The 24527-nt window shown below is 33.4% G+C and overlaps 2 protein-coding genes across 3 annotated transcripts; one reads left to right on the top strand and one right to left on the bottom strand.

Annotated features, from left to right (window-relative positions):
* Nucleotides 1–4061: 4061 nt before the first annotated feature.
* On the bottom strand, nt 4062–5140 carry LOC140810134 (uncharacterized protein At5g65660-like). The gene is made up of 2 exons (XM_073167962.1): nt 4723–5140; nt 4062–4432 (listed from the first exon to the last, which is right to left on the bottom strand). Exons 1-2 carry the CDS (start codon nt 4942–4944, stop codon nt 4271–4273), a joined length of 384 nt encoding a protein of 127 aa, XP_073024063.1. The 5' UTR covers nt 4945–5140; the 3' UTR covers nt 4062–4270.
* Nucleotides 5141–18894: 13754 nt separating this feature from the next.
* LOC140842552 (auxin-responsive protein IAA8-like) lies at nt 18895–22541 on the top strand. Of its 2 annotated transcripts, none has more exons than XM_073210662.1 (6): nt 18895–19072; nt 19878–20415; nt 20510–20736; nt 20807–20948; nt 21673–21734; nt 22209–22541. In XM_073210662.1, the coding sequence occupies exons 2-6, from the start codon at nt 19931–19933 to the stop codon at nt 22244–22246; spliced, it is 954 nt and encodes a 317-aa protein (XP_073066763.1). In that variant the 5' UTR covers nt 18895–19072; nt 19878–19930; the 3' UTR covers nt 22247–22541. The 2 variants fall into 2 exon arrangements, with proteins under 2 accessions (XP_073066763.1, XP_073066685.1); XM_073210584.1 differs by having other exon boundaries at nt 19785–20415.
* The last annotated feature ends 1986 nt before the right edge of the window (nt 22542–24527 follow it).

The raw sequence follows: 24527 nt of genomic DNA, 5'->3' as shown, positions 1-24527 counted from the left end.
GTGCACCATTTACTAAATATAATTTATAATGTAAATTTAATTATGTATGTTGGGAGAGCAATTGAAATACGGTGTTTGAGCTTTTGTGTAATTTAAAATATTCGAGTTACACACTGTTAACACCAGTTATACTTTTAGGTAAAACGGTAAATGTTTTATCATATTATTGATATTAGAACTTAGGTCACTATCACATCAGTGATTTTAAGTGATGCAATTATTTGGATAGTTTTTTTTTTTTTTGAAAATCGATAATTTTAAAAAAAATAATCGAAACGTGAGTTAAAAATTCAATGAATTCGAATAATAGAATCACTGTATTTGTTTAATAATGGGCACCTAACTTTTTGACGAAAATGTCCAGTAGCTACGTTCCAAAATAAACACACTCAAATTTTTGAGGGATTACTCATTTTTCATCGATCGTTTTGATTTGAGGCTTCCCACATTATTATTCAAACTAAGTCTTTTTCACTTGTGAAAAATAACCTAATTTTTCTTCTTTCGTGTCATTCAGTAAATGGCTATAAAATGGCAGTAGCTGGCCACTTGGCAATGTCTGCCTAATCCGACCAGAGCTTACGTCTGGGAGAAAAAACGTACAAATTGTGACTTCCTATTATACATTAAATTGAGCAAGAAATGTAAAAATAGATGAGGATATTTGCACAAATTTTTTTTCCCCTGAGTTTTAAAACATGTAGTTTTAAATTATCATTAATTTAATACAGGGACTTATCTTTAATTTATGTAGATATATCATCGTGCGTAGATCAAAGAATCGGACAATCCACAATCCTGATCGGGATGTTGTATCTATGTCTGGTCTGGTAAGACGAGGCAGACCTTCGTCTACTCTAATTTTCAGTGTAATTATTCCATATTTGGTTTCATAATATATTTTTTATGATAAAAAAAATTTATATATAAGAAGTTCTGAAGTTATGACACGAGGGTTTAAATTCTATTTGTGAAAAAAAAAATCTGAATATTCCTTCAACCATGACCACCTTGTAGTCATAGTAAACGAGTGCTTGATACAATTTGTGATCGTTTTCAAAGTTCCCGTACATCAAATTGTACTAGTAATATTATCCTTAATGTCTGAATTTTTAGAAATATAATAAAGTTTTTATTTTCCGCGATAAATTGAATTGGATAACCCTGGTTGATTTTAGTGATACAATTATTTAATTCATCGTAGCTAAAATTGACAAAAATTCTCATTGATGTGAAAGTGATCGAAAGCCTAAACCAAACGCTTGGATTGTTATATAGTTCAAGATATTTAAGCTACATCGTTATCATTCGATAAAAATATTGAAAAATAGATAATTATTCGATTCTACGATTGATTGATGTTAGAACCAACATCATGTGTTCAATTCTCATGAATTGTTATGAACCAATAAATGTTTCTATGGGGAGGAGAAACGCCCGAAATATAGCACTAATGCCAAATTTTGGTTAAACGACACTCAAGGACGAAGGAACTAAAATCGTATTGATTCAGACACTGATAAATCTTGATATAATCCACGCTGGTCCCAATCCCACGTGATTTTTTACAGCACAAGGGGCCCTTCTTGAAATTTTTATTTTCAACAAAAAATGTTTGTTAAAGTATATGACCCAAATGAAATTTGGAGGAATATCCTTTGGTTATCGTCCGTACGCTTGGAAGCCCACAGATTTATTTATTTACTCGGTCTTAAATCTTAATATATAGTTATAGACATGTTTATTTATTAATTTTTTTCGTACATATATATATATATATATATACACACACACACTTTATTCGATGTGATATCGAGCAAGTGGTTAGCCTGTTTAATCGTGGCATGTCATCCTATTTTCTTCACCATCATAATTAAAACATTTAAAGTATGAAGGACAAAATGGGAGAATTGTTTTGTTTTAAGAAAACCAAATAGATTCAAAGACAAAACTTGTCATTTTATTTATATTATTTGTTTCCAAAATGAAGTGTGGGCTAAATAAAATCATTGTGTAAGCCACTTGCCAATTGTTCAACTTGAAATTTTAATATGATTTGATCCATCATAAATTTAAAACGAAAAAGGCATATTTTCCATAATTATGCTAGGCCATTTGTCTGCTTAAACAATAAATAATAATTTAAAGAGAAAATAGTTTTTTTTCGTTATTAATTTGTTCAATCTTTTGCTGTCGGTTTATTAAATTTTCAAAATTTGTTTTTGATATATCGACTTTTAATTTTATTTATTTTGATCTAATTTATGATGTAAAATAAAAAATTTTGAATTGTCATATTTCATTTCAGTCATTGAACTAAAATAATTAAAAATTTAATGTATCAAACTAAAATTTGAGAACCTGATGAACGAGTTAATAGACAAAAAATCCATATCTCTAATTTAATTCTCATTTTTTTATTGAATAATTCAAAAAAAATTAAAATATGCTTTCATGTTAAAGCTTATCTTTCAAATTATTAGTTTTCATGTGCAAGCGGGATTGAATTTAATTTTATATAATTTATTAAAAAAATATAAAAATAGATTTATAATGGCCATTAATTTTTGGTATGGTCCCGATCTTGGAAAATCAGAGAGACTTGTACTTGGAAGAAAAGCAAGATATGATTAGAGCTAGAGTACAAAGGATTTGTACTATTAGGGACATATATATGTATATATATATATATATATAATAGTGAACAAAATTTAAAACATATTACGCAATGAAGTTAGGTCAGGACATGAAAGGAAATAAAGTTTTCAAGGACTACGTTTGTTGTGATATTTCATGATAGCTAGTTTGACTAGTGGAGACTAAAGTTGTTTCGAGAAAAGATCCAAAACAAAAAAGATGATATCAATTATTTTTATTTTTATTCATTTTATTTGAGAAAATTAAAATTAAGAATAATAACATAATATCTGGTGATAAATAAATGCAAAATGCATAGAAGTAAAAAAACTCTATCCCTTCGAACATTTAAATTTAGGCAAAAACTTGTGTGAGACGGTCTCACGGATCGTATTTGTGAGACGGATCTCTTATTTGGGTCATCCATAAAAAAATATTACTTTTTATGCTAAAAGTATTACTTTTTATTGTGAATATGGGTAGGGTTGATCCGTCTCACGGATTATGATCCGTGAGACGGTCTCACATGAGATTCACTCTTAAACCGGATTCCTTTTTCTGTTTACGAATATTAACATTATATATATTTTCATTGTTTTACATTCATATAAAATTTCAAAATCAAATAATTAACTTATGCGTCAAACCTCAATTTTACGGTGTCGTAAAAATATTTTTTCATAACTTGGAACCTTTCATGATCCATCTCTACTTTATACCGCTGTATAAATATGACAAAAACTTGTGTGAGACGGTCTCACGGGTCGTATTTATAAGACAGATCTCTTATTTAGGTCACTCATTAAAAAATATTACTTTTTATTGTGAATATGAGTAGGATTGATCCGTCTCACATGAAACCGACTCTATAAATATATACGATTATAAATTTTTGGTTTTATGTCAACCATATTTTCACAAAATGTGAATATTAAAATCTCTCAGGAGTGTTTGATTGATAATGAATTTGATTATCTCTATCAATAATTTATCACACAGATTTCGTGCATAAAACTTAGTACGATTTCTAATATAATTTCAAAAAATTATCATGTCATTGTCATTGGGGGACTCTGACCCTCGGATGAATCAAACATGTACACGTATCCAAAGAACTAAGACGCAACCATGTCATGATATGAACCTAAATTAGGAAAAAATTACTCTATCTATTTTAATGTTATGAGCAATTTTATCCATAATAATTTTTTAATCTATTTTAATGTTATGAGTAATTTTATCCATAATAATTTTTTAGAAAATTATTAAATTAACCTGATTTTTCCATCTTTTTTGAGGCATAATTTCATATCTTAATTAAAAAAACTTAAATTAAATTTACTCAAACTTTTAAACAAAAAGTAATCAAACTAAATTATAAATCAAGAGTGAGAAAACTAAAAATATCAAATAAAAATCAATCAGACAATCTAAAATACGTACATTGATATTAGTACACCTAAAATAGGTTTTGTTTAAAAAAAAATTACGCGAACAAGTAAAATTTAGGCATCTGAATGTGTACGTAAAAATTTTTGCTCCTGAGAAAGTCATCGGACCCATCCAACCATCCAAGTCTGATATTTGATCAAAGACAGATTATATCAATGTTTTCATCCTTGTCATCAAGAAATCAATACAGAGGCACGGCGATCCGTGGCGGCGCTTTCGGCCGCGGCTTCTTCAACTCCACGGCGGTTTCTTCCCGCCGCCGCGGCTCACATGGGCATGGCATTGCTATGAACTTGGGAACGTTATCGCCGGGCATTATGACTGACATGCTTTGATTCCCTTGCTGCTTCGATTTCTGAATTATATTTTTTATGAAAACATATGAATTATTAGAAAAAAAAAATTGGACGAAAGAGGTCGACCAGCCATGTCTGTCTAGCGCATGTGCTCCTGGACAACTAAAGTTATGGTATGGAAATGCGTTCAATATATTATGAGATTTAACATATGTCCTAAAATATTATTACGTATTCCATATAACATAAATCTTTAATGTAAAAATAGAATAATTTTTCACACCGAGCTATCGAGTTCAAAAAGAAAATAAGTTTTATCTAGACTATATAGACTTACATCATGAGGGGACTTAGGCTTGGACGGTCCAAGATCACCGTCGGATTCAAGATCCGGCAGGTGTGGGGAGAGAGTGCGACGGAGCTTGTCCCAGTGGTAGCAGCAGAAGAACATTCCGCTGAGGGTGAAAATGACCAGAAGAAGAAGGGCTGTGCCGAGTGGGAATCCCAGCGAAGGCCGCGAATCCGACCCGTGAGAAACCGGGGCACCACCATGTTCCATCGAACTGTGTCTCGCTTGTATTTCTTGTTCCCACTTCCCTCATCAAAGAGAGTGCAGCCGCACAAAATATACTTGTGTTATTGGAAAGAACAAAAGCGTGTGCTTAATTGGCAGGGAAGATGTAAAGGTTGGAATTTTATTTAATTATTTTTTTAGAGAATTGGTGGATTATTTATGGCTTGTTATTCATAAAATTCCGCCAAGGGAGACGAGTAGATATTTTTCCCCATCTTAAATAGTGCGGGCCGACTGATCCTAGTAAATAAATTTAATTGTTTTCATATTCAAATTTATTGAAAAATATAAACCTGTACCTTTTTTCTTTTAAAAACTTCCCAAAAAGTAATCTTCATTTGCTAAAATAGTCATACTACAATTAAATAGATGTAAAAATTAATATAAAAAATTTCAAAAAGCTGACAATCATAGAGAAAGAGAAGAAAACTTTGCCACAAATTTATTTGAAATACCGTTACATAAGTTTCAAAAGTCGATTTTTACTTAAAAAAACACCCAAAAAAATATGTGAATAAATTAGTGAACTGATGAAGTTTTAGATCCAAACACAACTCAAGGGAGGAGAAGTGCAATTCGAGACAACACATATAGAGAGTACACGATTTCGGGGCCAGGGTACGGAAAGTATATTGTGCCCCACATTTGCTTTGGTGCTATCAAGCATCATCTTTCTTTATAAATAAATATACATGAATAAATGATATATATACATAACTAAAATTATAATTTCAGTTGTAGTCGAATTCCAGCTGAGATTAAATTAAATTTCATGGAAATATTGTTGCTAGGGAAGGTAAATACGCGTATCACGACCTTCCAAGTTTCTAAAGGAAAAAATCGAAATATCTTTTTTTTTTTAAGGATCCACATATATACACGAGCAATTCAAATGGAAATAACTTCAAATATTTTAACGGTGTATGATACATATTATAAGTTTTGGTGGAGCTATGTCTTTCACAAAACTTCATGTGTAATTCTTTCAATTCAATTAATAAAAAATATTATTTTTATATCAAAAATTTATTTTTCATGCTGAATATGTATCTAGTCGATAAATATGTGATATTGTCTCATAATAAACATATTATATGTTTTTATTAAAAAAAATTTTTTTGTCATTTTATAATTATTTTATTTCTCGATACAGATATATTTACTTTACTACGATAAATAAACGACGGACATTGAAATAATAACTCGATATTCAGTCCAAGTATATTTATAAATATTAGTTGATTTTTCGCTCAGTTGTATATATGACATGTGTTTTTTAACAATGTTCTAAAAAATAGTAGGCGATGTCTACCAACCTCTGATTACCTAGTCGTCGAGGTAGCAATCAGACGGTTTTCAAAATTAATTTTATAATATTTAATAACTTAATATATTAAGTTATTTTTATTTTATTTTTATATTAAATATAGGTGGAGAAACTGCTAATAAAAAAATAAGAAGATTTTTTTAAATTTTTTTAGAATATTAAATAATTGTTTAAACCTATACTTTTTTCTTTTAAAAACTTCCCAAAAAATAATCTTCATTTTCTCACTCTAGATCATAGAAGAAAATGAAATTGTGTTAAGACAAGCCAACAAATCACATCTTTTATTGAACTTTAATTTATGTTCTATAAAAAAATTAACTTTTATTTTAATAAAATGAATTTTAAATTTAAATTAAAACACCAAAAAATTTAAAATAACAAAAACAGAAAACAAAATCTAAACAACCTAGAGCCGCCTAGAATGATCTAGGCAACCTTGCCGCCTACGCTAGCGGTCTAGCTTTTTTTCTAGTCTACCACCATTTTTAGAACAATGGTTTTTTAACCAATAATAACATGCAATTAGACTTGTAAATAGGAAATATGCACTACGAAATCAACGGTAGATGAGATCTTATCTATGTTGACATTATCTTAATTTTTTTTCAACGGGTAAAATCTTACCACACATACAATTTCCAAAACAAAAAGTATGTTCTATATATGCATGAGCAAATCTTGGCTATCCATCCTATCATGGGGCAATGCCTATATGGGTAAGATGAAATAAACCGAAATGAACATGATTATCTTATAAAACTTATAAATTATTCTTTTTTGCTATTAATAACAGCGCTCTTCACTTGCTAAAAAAAAAATCAGATTTTCACTATTAATTATTTTGAGATATTTGATTTTTGATTTGAACAAAAGGTATGTTACATAGACCTGATTTAATTAGCAACATAAAAAATTATTTGAAGTACAAAATTCCGAGTACAAAAATACAAAGAATTTGAAATTCGCACAGTTTTACATTTAATATCTCAGGAATCATTTGGTTCGAACGAGATGTGGGGACGAGGATATAAACTTGAGTAAAACAATGGAAGAAACAGCCTAAAACGGAAATGTGTTCTGTTGGATAAATGAATAATGAAGAAGTGTTGAGTTGTATAGGGAAGTGGGATGTCTCAAGATGGGGAAGTGGGATGGCCCAAACCCTTGTTTGGGCCCCAAGGGGTACCAGAAGTTTTTAGAAAGGGGAAGACGCTCATAGGCTGTGTCTCGGTGAAACACGCGCGCTCGTCTCGGGCCGGTGCGATGCGGTGCGGTCTTTGACCAAAGTTAATCTTTTTAGACCAGATTTATTTGGAAACTAAATTTTAACTCAACAAAGATGCACAAGAGTGTGCATGGTGCACGCACTCGGACAGAACTGGGCGCACGGGGGCGCCACATCCCACGCGCATGTCACTGGAATTCGAGCATCGGGCCAGAACTGGGCGCGCGCGCCCTACTGCTGTTGCCCCAACCAATGTACCCCTTGTCTCCCTCCATTCATTTTGTAAGGTTGCTGAATTTTTGTGGTCTCTCCTCTTGTCATATTGCTGCACAAAAATTTCGAAAAACACTTAGAAAGCAATTGCATATTTTTGTTCGCTGATATCAAGGCTTTGTAGTGCTGCAAAGTTTTGACTTGAAGTCGTTGTATCTTGGGGACGTATAGCACTTTGATACGGGCAATTTCGTCTTGCGGAGAAAGGATCTTCCTTGCCTCGACTTGATCTTTTGCTGCTGTTGTTCGTGATTCAAGAGCCAAATTTCAGAAACGCAGAGAAGAGGTAACAACATGTTCGACAGTGAAGTGCATACCGGGGGGTACGGGTACGGTTTCATTTGTGGCAAACAAATACAATCTCACCTTAGAAATTTTGTAGATAGGAATCCAAGTTTGAAACGTCCACACTAGTGCGTCAATAATGGTCCACAAACTTTAATTATCTTCAACAAAACTCGGCTTTTTCTTCAATAAAGGTACGACTACCGTGGAAAAAGGATTCGCAACTTTCTTTTGAGTGGAATACATTCAAGATTTTCTTTAGAAAATTTTGAGCTGCCAAAGGCAGCTATCCCTCTCTTAATCCTGTCTCATTCCACGTCGAGCATTCGAATCATTTTCCCTCTCCGAATCAAGTTCTAAACAATTACGTTAAAGAGATCAAAATACATCTTAATATCGTAGAACAAATAATACACACAACAAAGACCATCATCCTGTAATTTTCTAAGTTTTGGAGCCAGTTTTTAATTTGGATCTTGAGTGTATCTTACGATGTGCACCTATCCTTTTCATGGTTCCTATAGACGATAAGTTATCACAGTGTTCAGCTAGGGTGGAAAGTGTTGTGCGATCAATAAATTTCGAATTTCTTTGTGAAATAGACAATCCAAGGTGAGGTCCACATTTAGATTTAAAGAGGCAAAATCAATTCATGAAGAAATTTGACCCCTTATGGAGGAAAATACTATTTTGAATATTACAATTATATAACTTTAAAGTCTTGACATAATACTAAATATTTATGATTTATAGCAAAATGTATACATCTCATAGTTATCGTTTCATTATATTTATTTCTCTCTAAGTTAGAGATTGATTTTCTCAAATCGATGCCTACTTATTGATCAACTAATTTTTTTAAGAAAATGTCTGTTATGACTGATATAAACAACCACAGTAATATATAATCGACCAATATAATCAACCAAACCACAAGACCGAATATGCATTCTACAAATTGTTGATAACCATTCAAATGTTTGTAAGTCAATCCATTCAAAAACTCTAACCGTTCTAAACTTTAACTTATGACGTGGGGTGACGGAGGTTGAGTCTCATCGAAATAAAAAAATTGTATATTCACTATGTGAGTGACATTTCATCGACGGATGCACGGATGAATACAATTGGTGAGTAACATATCAAAACCCCACTTTTATAAATATATATATATATATATATATATATATATATATATATATAGGGATGTAAACGAACCAAACCGTTTGTGAGCTATTCGAAGCTCGATTCGATAAAAGCTCGTTTGAACTCGTTTAATGAGGCTCGTTAAGCTAAAAAAACCAAACTCAAGCTTTATAGTATTCGGCTCGTTAGCTCGTGAACATGTTCGTTGATAAGTTCATGAGTAATCTTTTACATGAAAAAATAGTAATTTTAATATTTGATTTATTGATTTTGCATATTATTCATGAAATATATAGAAAAATCTATTAAATTTATTTATTATAATAAATTTACAAATTTTAATAAGAATAATATATTTTTCTTTAAATATATAATTCACTTTTTAAATAATTTAATAAAAATTTAAATGTATAATTCATATTTATTAAGTTTGTTTAGGCTCGATAAAGGTTTGAATAAGCTCGTGAGCCATGCATATGTTCGTTAAATAAAGTTTGAGCTCGGCTCGATTATAAACGAACCAAGCTCAAACATTCAAGAGTTCGACTCGGCTCGGCTCGATTACATCCCTATATATATATATATAAGTGTAATTAATCCATTCGAAAGAAATAAATATTTTTTTTATTTAAAAAAACACACATTAATATCCAAAGAAACATAAATATGGCCCAAACCCTCGACGTATACGGGCCTCTTGTGACAACTGGTGATCCAGTCCACTAGCAGTCCAGACCATCGGGCATTTTAGTTAAAACACACACACGCATATATAATTCATTTGCGGAGAAATTCCTTAATGATAAATAAAATATAATTAAGGTTTACATTATTTACTACTAGGAAAATATTCATATGATATTCTCGAAGTTTAATAGATCATATGACTTCAATGTCTTATATCATATTTTATACTTACATGGAAAAAATATTTACACCACATCGTTCGTGTCATTCTACGGTAGGCTGACCTTTGTCCTTGAAATCTGTGCCGGCCAGTCTCGAAACGCTGGTTGTGACCATGGTTGATAATAATTTATTTATTTATTTTACCCAAGCAGAGTCTAACCATGGTTAAATGTGTTTTGACTCGAAGGTGGGGTGACCAGCTGTGGCGGAAGGGCACCGGCACGGGGTCCCCTAGACGTGGTACAGACACCGCGGTATCTGATACCAAATCCCACTTAATTATTATGGAAATTGTGCGATTAACGTAATTATATATATATATATATATATATATATATATATATATATATATATATATATATATACGAGACAATTTTTAATTATTTATTTATGTCTAGCTTGAGTCGGCTTAAGTATACTAGGTTAGATCGGATAAATATGTCAGATATTCAATCTATATAAATTCTTAATAAATGTTTTTTTTTAGAAAAAAGTATGTTGTACTCGGAAAGAGGGGATACTTTTGCAAAAATAAATATACTTATAAAATGATCTGAAAATTTCTATAAAAAAAACAACAATAATTGAATATTTCCTCTTTTCTTGTCCACGGGAAGATTATTTTTCGGAGTCAATATTAAAAGAAAAACAAAATTAATTATATATACACACGTGTATCGCCACATGAGTTAAGCTATAGTGTGATGACGTATGTCGACTTGAGAGTACGATTCACAGAGAGCAAAGCGTGCAGGAGCAACGGATCATTCCCGTGCGACCAACCTTGTCTACTTCTCTATCATTACACATCACTTTTACCCTAAGATGTAAATGTTGGACTTACGTATATTGATTTACACTTTGTAGAGGTGAAAGTAAGATTGGTCAAGAGGCTTTCTCTCGCGTCCGCTGGCGCATGGGCTGTAAATCATGGGCCCGATTTGCAGTGGAAAAAAGCTTGACTTGTGTGCAAACGTAGCGTACGAGCGCGACCTGGGTGCGTCGAATGTCGGACCGATCAAAGAAATTTTTTTTTTCGAAATTTCAGTTATGAATGACCTTCCAGCTGCCTGACTCTTCATATGGCTTGCGTGACTGTCCGTGCTCCAGCTGGGTGACGGTTGGTGCTCTAGCTGGGCTGGCCTTTCGGATGACCAACAGTTACAGCCGGAGTGCCTACAAAACAGAGGCATCATCAAGTCTTTCAGAATAATCCAACACACTCACCTGCACTCTCGAATTTTCGAAGCTTTCCTCTGCTACCCTATCTTGGCTGCTGCTACCACCGGCTGCTGCTCCTCTGTCGTTACTCTGTCTCGTGATAAAGTTCAGGTACTTCTTCAGTTCGCCGTGGTGGTGCCTTGTGCTACGGTACTACTGATTTTCCGTTGTATCTTGGGAAACAGACGTCCACGTTCGACCTCGCAGCACACACCGGAAGGGACAAATCTGTTTTAAGGACACTGTATTACATACAGGTCTCGATTTGCGTTACTTTAGCATTGTCCTACTGTTTTGCTCACCTTACTACATCGCTTGTTTTAGTGCACATTTCGGTTTCTCCATATACATTTTGTTTAACAGTAAATATAACAACCACAGTAAAAAAATTTATCAATAGGTGAAAAACTAAACCATGAAGAAGACCAATCATTTTTTCAAGAGAAAAACTCGTGGCGAGGTGTTGATGGAATAACTTGGTCTGACTTCCATCCACCCCGTTGAAACTTAAATCTATATACAGAGATATAAACAAATCGAGTCGAATATTATCAGGCTTGAGATCAGCTTATTTAAGATATATTTGGGCTCGAGTTCGATTCGAGTTTTTATCATTAAGTTCGAGCTCAGATCGTTTGAAAATTACAAAACACGCGAATAACTCGGACTCGGTTCGTTCATAGTTTGTTTATCATATTTAACCAGACTGGATCGAACTTGATTTTCAAGCAAGCTTATTTTTATAGTATTCACATATTATCCCTTTATTTAAAACTTTAATATGAGATACCAACTAAAACAATGTATGTGGGGACCCGGACGCTAATCCATTTCTTAATCGCCTTTAGGAATATTTACTCATTCATAATCAACAGGGTCTAAATTTTTTTTTTTTTAAAAAGCAAAGCGGAAACGTAATGTAATTAAAATCAAATTACATGTTAAACATGAACATACAAATCTGATGTTATCTACAATAATCCAGCTAGGTTCAACTACATGTCGGTGCTGAATCCTAAGTTGCTTCTGAAGCCCGGATCTCCATGCTATCTAATCCAGCCTCGTTCTCGTCTTGACCCCGCTCCTATCCCACCTGTTGCCATGCACACATACAGACAAGACAACAGCCGGATAACTCCGGTGAGAATTACATTCTCAGTATAAATCATGTATACATGCAATCATATAAACAATATAAAAGCATATAACGGATAATTCTAACATGTATCAAATCAGAACATGAATCCATCCAATACTAAATCAAGTGCTAAACATGTATCCTATTCAGGAACATAATCAATATCAAGAATAACTCATATTCTAAACATGGACCAACATCTGGAACATGATCAGTATCAAGAATAATTTCTATTCTCAACATGTACCAATATCAGGAACATAATCAGTATTAATCAATACCATTCAATTTCGCTGTCACTCAGGCTAGTGACTCTACATTTTAGACTAGATTCATTCCTAGCCTAGGGATCCCGGTTTCCAGATGTGGTGTTCCTATATCGAATTCCGTAAAGGATGGAACAGTAATCCTATTACTCGATATAACCAATATCCTGGTATTCCTATATCGAATTCCGTAATAGACGAATTCCAACTCCCTACTCGATATAACCAATATCCGGTGTCCTGACCTAACCGTCATGGACTGTAGCTCTATCGCTAATATCCTATCTTGAGACATCGTGCAATGTGCCCGTGGCGATACCACCACTATTAGGCACTTCTGTCACAAGATAACTCGTCTAATACCTGTCATCTATAATCAAGAGAACAAGCATAACAGTTATTCATTGCAAATATCTATGCAATAACATACAGTATGTGATTTAGGGAAACTCGAGCCAAACCTCACTCGAGTTGTGCAATCCCAACTCAACATTAATTTATACCTTTATCTTCTCGCTCAGAAGAAGAAGAAGAAGAAGAAGAAGAAGTCCCGACTCTATCTCGGTTCATTCCCAATCTGGTAATAACAATACCGAACAGATATAATATCAATAAACTATTCAATTCAATACATGTTCTGATCAATATTCAAATCACAATAAAATCTGATCAATGTCAATCGACATACGGTATACCAATACAATCTAAATCAAGACCGACTCTGATCCATATCAGTCAACTGATGTTTCGACGGCATAACAACACTGTCTCGATAATCCCGTCAGTCCAAACATCACATATATAATATCAGAACTCATAATCAATATCGATACCAGTCATAACATCAATAACCATACATATCTGATATGAATTCTCAGTCCAATCGATTCCAAAAATCATAACAATTACAGGAACAATCTGTTCTTTAATCTGACTTCAATTCTATGATGTCTAACATGACAAGAACATCATATATGAATCCTATTCAATTCTGACAATAGTCTAATTTCAAAACATGTCAAAACGTAGCAAAACTTACGTCCAGTTGTAGCCTACGTTGATAGGAACTCAGTACTGAAGTCGGATTCAAAATCAGACGGACGGATTTCTCAGAAAAGGCGTAAGGATTTTCCAGAACTATCCCCAGACCCTTTTCTCGATCTTACCTTCTTTCTGAAGGAACAACGTATATATGAATATATATATACCAAATCGGTCGGTTAAAGAAACGTGTTTACTTTTCATGCATTTCGGTCGGCGCTCGGGCGGTAAGAAAATACCGCTCGAGCGCGGCATTCTCTGCCCAAGCTTTCCGTATGCACCCTTGGCGCTCGGGCGGTAAGATTCTACCGCTCGAGCGCGGCGTTCTCTGTCCGAATCTTTCCGGAGTTTGGCGCTCGGGCGGTCGAAATCTACCGCTCGGGCGCCACGACTTCTGTCCGAAATCGCACCATTCACATGAAATCTTATTTTGTGTCCCGATTAATCCTTTCGTAATCATATCCAATTATAAATCAATAATTACAGATTACTAGGATTAAATTTTCGGGCATTACAATGTATGTTGCTAAATTCAAGACCCAATAAACTAGTTTAACAAACTAGTCGAGTTCGCAAGCTTTATAAGTCGAATATCATTAAACTTGAACTCGTCTCAATAAAATTGTCGAGCTCGAGATCAACTCGATAAAATTAACGAACAATCTCGAACGAGCCTTTTACCGAATTAAGTTCGCTAGCGGCTTGATTTGTTTACATTTTTATCCATACCTAAAGTTTAACTTTTTAAATTTGTTCGACTCTTGAGACAATTATATTTATATTATACAAGTTAGTTGAAATCAAAATTCTTATTGCAAAACCATCTCGATCAAATTAATTAGTCCACACGTTTTTCTTGAATTTTTTTCCATCGTCAGACATTATAACATGAACAAAAGGAACAACATGAAATTTATTAAATAATATATATTGTTGTGTTATTACAAAACTAGACTTAAAAAATATATTTATTATTTCAATAGTTTTGGGTTTATTAAATCTAAAAGCATATTGATATAATGTCTAAATATATTGCACACATATATATTAGGAAATAAAACCTAACATATACATACCTGTAGGGACCAAATTAATTGAATACTCTTATTCGATCCGATATCTATTTGTTTCATATCCAGACTTACACGAGCGCGTGGACACGACCTCGCGTGCAGTGGCTGTCTGACTATTTTATTTTTTATTTTTTTCTTATGTTTTTTTAAAAAATGTTGTTTTGTTTGTGGAATGATGTATTAATTAGTGAGGTCCAACAAAAAGTTATTTTGTGAGTTTATGATGGTTGGAAGAGTTCTATAGAAGTTGAGATTTTTAAATTTTGCTCTAAAAGGTGAAATCGCCCGTCTTAGGCGCGAGATTTTTTAATTTTTGATTTGGCAGTGATATGTAGTAGATGCCACAAAAAAGTAAGTTTGTAGGTTTAGGAATGAAGACATCCTTAATCTTCCGCCAAACATCAAAGAGTAGGTTTCTTATGAGACAGATAAATCATATCGATATTCAAAATAAAAAATAACACTCTTAGCATAAAAAATAATACTTTTTTCATGAATGATATAAATAAGATATTCGTCTCACAAAATACGAGTGGTGAGACCGTTTACACAAGTTTTTTCCAACATCAAATTAACCAACATTGTTAAAATTGGAACTTGGACCTAACTCAACCCCAAAAGCTAGCTTAAGGGAGGAGGATTGTTCAATCCAATATATGCAACTCTCAGGTTATTTATCCTACCGATGTGAGACAATTAACACACCCCTCTCACGCTCAGGAACGAACTTCTGGAGCGTGAAGTTTACAAATGATCCAATTATGGGCAGAACGGGTTGCCTAATTACAGGCAGTCCAACACATAACGGTGAAACCCGGGCTCTGATACCATGTTAAGATTGGAACTTGGACCTAACTCAACCCCAAAAGCTAGCTCAAGGGGGGAGGATTGTCCAAGCCAATATATACAACTTCCAAGTTATCTATCCAACCGATGTGAAATATTTAACAAACATGAAACACAATAAATTGATACACATTGGAACTTCACATATCCATATTCCATACACCAAGCAACGTGTGTCGATCACTTAGTATTCACTTGCTTGGTTTGATTCAGTCGATATGATTATAATGTGTTCATATTTTTACATGTGAATTGTAAGATGTATGATTACAATAGCATCTCGCCCTTGGCGGCTTGCCGGTATGCCATTATGAAAACAATACATACAAATATATACTTTAATTAAATAATGCCAAAAAAATAGTTGAATTGTGTTTATAAATTTTTTTATAGATAGAAAAAAATGATGTTAATAAAACAATAGAGGGGCAATTTACAAATATTTTGAGAGAACATTTAAGAACCTTAACTTGAAATAATTAAGTTTATTATTATTATTATTATATATATAAGTTTATGAGTCAATTTAATTAATGAAAGTCAAAAAAGGATTGATAACCCGGCAAAATAATTTGATCTGCCGCCTTTCTTGTCCCCCGATATGTCCCCTCCTCCCATATTCCTATTCCATTCCCCTATTAAAAATTTGCCCAACTTTTCTATTATATTTCCCTTTATGCCCTCCACCTGATTCCTTGTCTCCACCTTAAAAACTTTTTTACCATACTTTATTACTGGCGCGGTCATTTTCGCTTTCTATCCAAATTAATCGGTGTCCAAATTACATGTAAATATCCATTTTCTTACCAAAACCTTAAATATTCCATCATTCTATTCCCCAAAAGTTATTGCCAAAAGAGGCAGTCGCAGAGATATAATCATGCAACATTTTCAATGCGAGTCTGTATAATTTTTTTAATAAAATGTGATTTTTTTTAAAAAATGCAGTGATATAATTTTATTAAAAATATTTGTTAATTAAGCTTGGAAATTATATTTAATAAATGTGAATTTGCTTTGCGGAATTAAGGTGGTATGGTATTTTAAAATTTAATTTATTTAGAGAGATATATGTAGTAATGTAATTAATATTTTATATATATATATATATATATATATATATAATTGAGGTAAGAGCGTTTTTTATTTAACCTAACTATTATCAACGTAAATGAGATTTGACCCGAAACTAAAGGTCTTGGTTATAATTTGCGATCGAGAATTTAAATAATGATTTACATGAATTAATTGTTCAAGAGGAATTTGGTTCATAATGATCTCTACCCCAGCATGCTATCGCAGTATATGATGATATATTATTACCATTGATCGATTTTAAATAGCCGGGGAATGATGGTTTATTATTACACTTTCCACTTTTTAGTGCCACGTTAATATTTATTGCTACATTTACAATAAATGTTTTGAAACAAAATTTTATGTCCACTTTATTATATATCTGTATTACGTGCACTTTTTCGTGTTACTGACCATATAATATTAAATATTTGTAATCTATGTTTAATTCTAATATCTGAAAATAACATAATGTTCAACGAATGTGAATAATTCCCAAAATAGGGAAAAATTTTAAAATGATCAACACTTGGTTAATTTTTTTTAATAATGAAATTAGAAAATGACTTGAATTATAATGAGGATTTTTCACCAACTTTCCCATATGTCTTTGACTGACCAAACTTTTGATTGTTTTTTTACCACAATATTCAACTAAAAATATGTATGATTTTAATTTTTGCTTATTTTTATATTGCTTTTAATTTGATAAGGTAACTTATTTTCTATCATCTTAAAAAATATAATATTACTGAGTTCGAATACCATACCAGGGAAGCCAAAAGAAACCATTTTTAGATAGGTTGTAAAACGATAAGGCCGGTTAACAAATTTTTCGACTTGACTCGATAAATATTTTATTTGTATTAAAATTTATAGAACTCGAGCATAAATCGAACATATTCGAATTTTTTTTTTAGTCGAATTTGAAAAAAAAAATTATTTTGTTCGATAGTTCACAAGCTGCTCGCAAATCTTAATATTTTAATTATTATAATATAGTTATATATTTAATATATACATTTCAAGCTCTTGGACGTTTCGAGCTTTCGAACTTTCATTATCGAACCTCACTATCCAAACAATTATTCGGATAGCTCGCGAATAGGTTCGAAGGTTTCGAGTCGAACTCGAGCCATTTTTTTAAAAAAATCGAGATTCGAATCGAACTCAAATTTACTTAATTCTAGCCTTAATTAATATTCGACTCAATTCGGTTTGTTTACACCCCCTACTACCAAGAGTGAGATAACGATATGATTAATGTACATAGGATATTGTGAGAGATTCGATTGTAGACCCAAAAGTTCAGTAGATCGTGGTATTACAAAAAAAGTAGTAGCTCAATTGACACTCACATTCAATAAACATATGCATTTAACCTGGATGCAGCACTGGGTGTTCGAATGTTGAAAAATATGAAAGGAACCACTAGCAAAAGTTAGATAACATTGTGAGTAATATATATGAGATATTACGAGAGATGTGATTGTAATCCCAAAAAATCAATAAACCCGTGACACTACAATAAAAAGACACTCGTACCTGACATTAAAAAAAAAAAAAAAAGCTGGATCAATTGGTATTCATACTCATTAACATATGTGTTTGACCTGAAGTCACCGAAATGATGATGACACTTCAATTTTTATAAAAGACCGATGAAAATATTATTACATTTACATAATGTAATAAACACAAGACGGGACAAAGTATCATGCATGCATAGGATTCCCTGTACATGCTCTTCGAATTGTTCGAGTTTTACCTTTTTTTCTTTTAAAGATTTAAGTTTTAAAATATTTAGTTAATCTGTGAAGTTTTGCTTGCACATGAAGGGTATATTGGTCATTTGGGCATCTGGCAGAAAGGTTTCCATAGAGAAGCCAGTAAAACCTGTCTTCGAATACACCATTTATCACCCTGCAACAGCGACAGGTAATTATATCTCCCTGACCATCTTCAACGGCCACGATTCACTTGCTCCAATCTCTCCCAGCCGTCGATGATTCGTTTACCCCTTGCTAAAAAATATTACCCACTTTACACACGGAATCCCCGTTTTGCCCCCACCCTGTCGGATTTGTCATTTGTTTACTTGTTCGTGCAGCGCTTCGATTTCTCGGCCAAGCAACACATAATATTCCTCTCTCTAGCTTCCTTTCGGATGGAGGGTACTTGAAAAACCAATCCTCTCTGCTTACTCTACAGTTCCTCGAAGTTCTGAATCCGCATCTTCGTTGGGTGCCTGCTGTTACTTCTCGATTCATATATAATTTTCAGGTACAAGTTGGATTTTTGGGATTCTTGTTGAACTTTCTTGTTTTTTGGCTTGGTGGTACGGAAATTCAGCTGAGTCTTTAGTGAGTTTGTAACATTAGTGGTCTTTTGACTGTATGGTTATGTGACGAGTATCATGGATATTGTGCTTCTGTATGAGCTGTGATTGAGGGTTGGAAAGGAAATATGTTGGGTTATTGCTATGGAGGTTGTGTGGAAGTTGCAAAAAATGTCTTTGTCGTTTGATTATATGCTTTTTACCATTTTTTGTGCGGCGGTAATCGGTATTCATCTGCAAACAATTTGATTGGTTGTTTGGGTGAGAAAAAAACTTTCCTCTGGTGGTGATTTGATGTTTTGATTATTTTTTTAATGTTTTTTGAGGAGAACTGGAGTACGTGTTTTGAGTATCCGAAATTTGCTCATCTGATGGTGGGTTGATGTTATAGTTTTGCCTTTATTCTTCGTTTTAGGGTTGCAGATCTCACGATGTCCCTATCCATTTTGTGTGAATATTTTTCGATACTTGTACCTGGTAGCAAAAAAGATTATCGCGACAAATTTTTCTTTTCAAGAGTTACTCTTTATATTTGGGAAAGTTAATGTTATTGTACCATGTGTATATATGCTTAAATCAGTTTAAGATAACAATCAGTTTTCTCGAGGGACTTCATTTCAGTCAACAGAAAATGTATTTTCATCTTCTATTTTGCAGATTTGTAGCATATTGTATTGAACTTGATGTCTCCACCACCGTTGGGTATTGAGGGGAAAAGTCAATGTAATGTTTCTTTGATGGCATCTTCAGCATCTACAGAATGTATCTCCCAGAATGAGTTGGGGTTGAAAGAACGCAATTACATGGGTCTGTCTGATTGTTCTTCGGTGGATAGCTCTGCATTCTCCAGCATACCTGAAGAAAACAAGAACAATTTGAATCTGAAAGCCACGGAATTGAGGCTTGGTCTTCCTGGATGCCAATCGCCAGAGAGAGATTCAGGTTTTACCATGTTGAGCTCCGGGAATCTTGACGAGAAGCAACTGTTTCCGCTGGCTCCATCAAAGGAAGTAATCTCTTCGGTGTTGCATAAGACAGTCACTTCCGGAAACAAAAGAGGATTCTCAGATACTGTAGATGGATTTAATGAAGGAAAATGGATGTTGAATGGGTCAGCGTCTGATCCTGAACAAGCAAACTTGGCTGGTAATGCTGGGATAAATTTTATGCTTTCCAACAGGTCATCTGGGACTCAGCCATCCATTAAGACAGAGACACCTGCCAAAAAGTCAGAGGAATGCAATAACAAGATGAATGGATCTAACGACAATAGCGTGCCTGCGGCTAAGTGCGTGTTTCAGCTCAAAACGATAAATGGGAAAAGACGAGTATTGTGATCAAGTTAGTATTCTGGCACTTAGGAGTATTGCATTGTTTTGCAGGGCACAGGTTGTTGGTTGGCCTCCTATCAGATCTTACAGAAAGAATACTCTAGCCTCAAACACAAAGAACAATAATGAAGTTGATGGTAAACCTGGTCCTGGTGCTCTTTTTGTGAAAGTCAGCATGGATGGTGCTCCTTATCTGAGGAAGGTGGATCTGAGAATGTACTCCACATACGCCGAACTTTCTACTGCGCTTGAGAAAATGTTCAGTTGTTTTACCTTAGGTAAGCTTTTCTTCGATCTAGATTCTATCTTCAGCATGCGGAAGATTTTGTGATGGTGTTCTGGCTTCAGGACAATGTGGACCTCAGGGAGCTCCAAACAAGGAAACATTAAGCGAGAACAAGATGAGGGATCTTTTGGTTGGACCGGATTATGTGCTGACTTATGAGGATAAGGATGGTGATTGGATGCTTGTTGGGGATGTCCCTTGGAAGTAATTTTTCCTCTGTTCCTTCTTTGAGCCTATGATTGTTGCTGCTGATTATCATATATAGTTTCCTGAAAACAATAAATAAAGATACACTCAAAGCTATCTAGTTTCGAGAAGAAGTATGATTAGGAGCCTGCATACATGATATTCACATATTTGTTTGTGTTGTCAATACGATATATGTGCCACAGTTGGAGGTCTAACTTAGTAGAAAAGTAAAGTATGAATCTTTTCTCTGGTGTTATTATGCCGCCAGCGCTAAAAGTATTAAAAGTATACGACCTTTCTCGATTTAATTTATTTGTTCGGCAAGGTCAGTGAAGGTCGGAATTCATGATCCTTTCATTCTCTAGTATTCTGCATTTTCTTAATTTGGTTTATGATCCAGTCTCCAACTTACTCATTTCCTCGTAAGCAGTTATTTAGATCTAAATTTCAATTACTTAATAAAAAATAAATGATGGAAGTTTAGTGTACACGGGTGGTAAATGTCAGTCATTTCTTTTGTTTGTCACATGCGCCTTATTTTTCAAACTGGTGAAGTTTGGCGCAAGAATGGTTGACACTCAACTGCATTGTTTCTCTATACTCTTTCACGAGTTTAGGAATATGCTATTCAGATTTGTGTGGAACCGTGTTAATGGAACATGACGAATTGGTTATCATTGATATTATAATGTGCATCTTCCATAACTTTTCATGTGACTGAGAAGTGGTTCTGTTCTAGGATGTTCATTGATTCATGCAGAAGGCTCAAAATTATGAAAGGCGCCGATGCTATTGGATTAGGTAAGCCATTTTATTACGAGTTGGATTTTGTATATGCCTATATATGAGTTGTTATCACAGCACGGACTTCTTAATTTTTGAAAGCATGTTATGTGATCAGAAATTCTTTGGTGAGCCTTTGGGTTGTATAAGTTAACGTATTAAATCTTGTTTTTTCAAATCATATGAACATTTGGAAACTAGAGATGGTTTAAAACTCAATAATCTACACTTTCATGTCTTTATTTCATATAGGATGTTTAATTGCCAAGTCGCCTGAGGATGAGTTGCTGGAATGTAGTGTACAAACTGAAATACTTGAGATATAAACATGGATACTTAAAACTTGGTCCTACAAAAGTAAATAAATAAAAAAGAAAGGAAACCCATGGAACAAATGAATAATCCATAGAATTTGACTGTATGAACTTGACCCTTTATATTGTATTGTTGGACATTTTTGAAGTTTCTTATAATATCTCTGTTGGTTTACAGCTCCCAGGGCCGCTGATAAATCTAAGAACCGAAACTAACTTTCCGCTCTGGGAGATTGCTTTGTGGTCGGCATTGGTCAATAGTGGAATGATCCAGTCTAAATTAAAGCTGAAAAATGAAATGAGGGAATGAAAGATTTGTCAAAATGTCTTGTGATTCAGTCGTAAATTATGTTTTAGATGTTTTCTGGTTGCTTATCCGTTTCTTGAGTGCATTTTGTGTTTTTGTTGAAACAATTGGTTTTGAGATTATTAGTTGGCCATATAGTTAATACTGAAATATTATGTACTTTTGTTGTTTAATGCGTGTGATTTAATTAGACATTTTTTGTGACAGCTGACTGCTATGCAATTGTCTTAGAATATCATCTCGATTTCACTGGTAATATTATCTCCTTCGTGTCTGAAGCATTTTTATCCAGTAATTGGTTAAACACATGAAAACGATTATTGGGAAATTTTGTAATGACATCGGAGATGTGCAAATTATAGCCAGTCGCATTTCAAAAATTCGATGTTCAACAACGTGTTTTTCATAGTCATTTCTCGCTGAGCTCAGATTCTGGATAAGAATGATTTGATATTAATTCTTTCATAACGTTGCATTGATTCTCTCCAACCACTACCATTAATAACCTGCTCCTGGTTTCCTTGCAAGCTTGCTTGATTGGTTGATATATAACCTCCAAAGAAATAAACACAAATTTTAATTTCATAAAGAAAAAAATTGAATTTGGCCATCATATATTTTTCAAAAAAAGAAAAGAAAAAAGAATCCATATACAATAACAAAAGGCCTTTTAAAAAGCCTTCCCCCGACCTATCGCTGACCAACATTTTGACTTGGTCGGACATGTTGGAAGGTTGTTAAATAAACATAATATAATCTACATGATCATAAATAAAAGAAAAGTTTCACGAAATCACATATCTAAAAGTAAAACCAACCCTTTGATTTTCTGATATTATAAACACGGCTCGATATGTGTAATCTTCTTATCCAACACATAAACATGTGATATAGAGGGCTGCCAAATCTATTCTTGAAGTACGATTTTCTTGTAGACAATCACTCATTGTTAATTTCTCACAGAATTTTCTTGTTCTTGTGTTGAGAACCCAACATACGCGTCCCGCTGAGCACCCCATCTTAGTCTAAAGACGTGTAGGTCTACATCTCTATTAATGTCCGATAGATGGTAGGGAATTCTACAGAGAGTTGATACTGTTAGCACATGGGGGCGAATGTATCGCCTCACCTAACCGTGTCATCGAGCACTGATTTTATGCACAAATATCATCCACTGACCTATTGTCTGAGCCCATCGTTGAATAGTTCCATCGATTTGAACTCTTATGCATGCACCGAGAAAGTGCGTCACTCATGGACTGCAACGAAACACAATCCGCTGATCCACTTTGTCTATCAATACATGCCCATGTATCATAAGTACTTGATAATCAACATTCACAAAGTGTTAAAGCATATATATTCAAGGATAGATAAGGTTGGATGATTAGATCTCATTTCGGTGAGTACATAGACAAAAACTTGTGTGAGACGGTCTTACGGATCATATTTTGTGAGACAGATCTCTTATTTAGGTCATCCATGAAAAAATATTACATTTTATGCTACAAGTATTATTTTTTATTGTGGATACCGGTAGAGTTGACTCGTCTCATAGATAAATATTCGTGATACCGTTTCACAAGAAACCTACTCGAATACATATGTCACCTTCCTCACGATTATTGTTTATTTTCGATTAATAATTTTTTTTTAAAAAAAATTCAAATCTTTATTAATTTCGAGCATATAAAAAATGACCATAGGCTACCTCGAACCACCTTTACAAAACATCATCATTCCAGGTTTGGGCGAATGAAATAATTAGGTCACAAAAATAAAGATGCAATCACTCGTTTGTGCCATTAGTTTCTGGACTTTAGATAGGCATGCCTTTTTGAATGCCCACTGAATTATGTTATCGTATTGATTTTTGATCATTTTATGGTTAAATTAAATTAACCTTGATTAAGGCCATGGACCCCCCTGTACATGAGGGTTAATTGCAAATTTTAAATGCATAAAACTCCATAAAAGTAATAATAGACTTAATCAAATACATGACACCTTAATGTTATGAAAACTCAAGCAAATATAGGATTTTATGCCTGATTTTTAAAAACACGAGGTTAAACATGCTGTTAATTTTACATATGATGTTTTTTTCTTTGATTTTTTTTTATAAGAAGTGTTGATCTAATTAAACCTTACAAATAATTTGCGTTGTCACATTTTTTTAAGATAAAAAAC

This window comes from Primulina eburnea, chromosome 1, assembly GCF_022965805.1.
Source record: "Primulina eburnea isolate SZY01 chromosome 1, ASM2296580v1, whole genome shotgun sequence".
In the NCBI taxonomy this organism is placed as follows: domain Eukaryota; kingdom Viridiplantae; phylum Streptophyta; class Magnoliopsida; order Lamiales; family Gesneriaceae; genus Primulina; species Primulina eburnea.
This window is presented reverse-complemented; position numbering and strand designations above follow the sequence as displayed.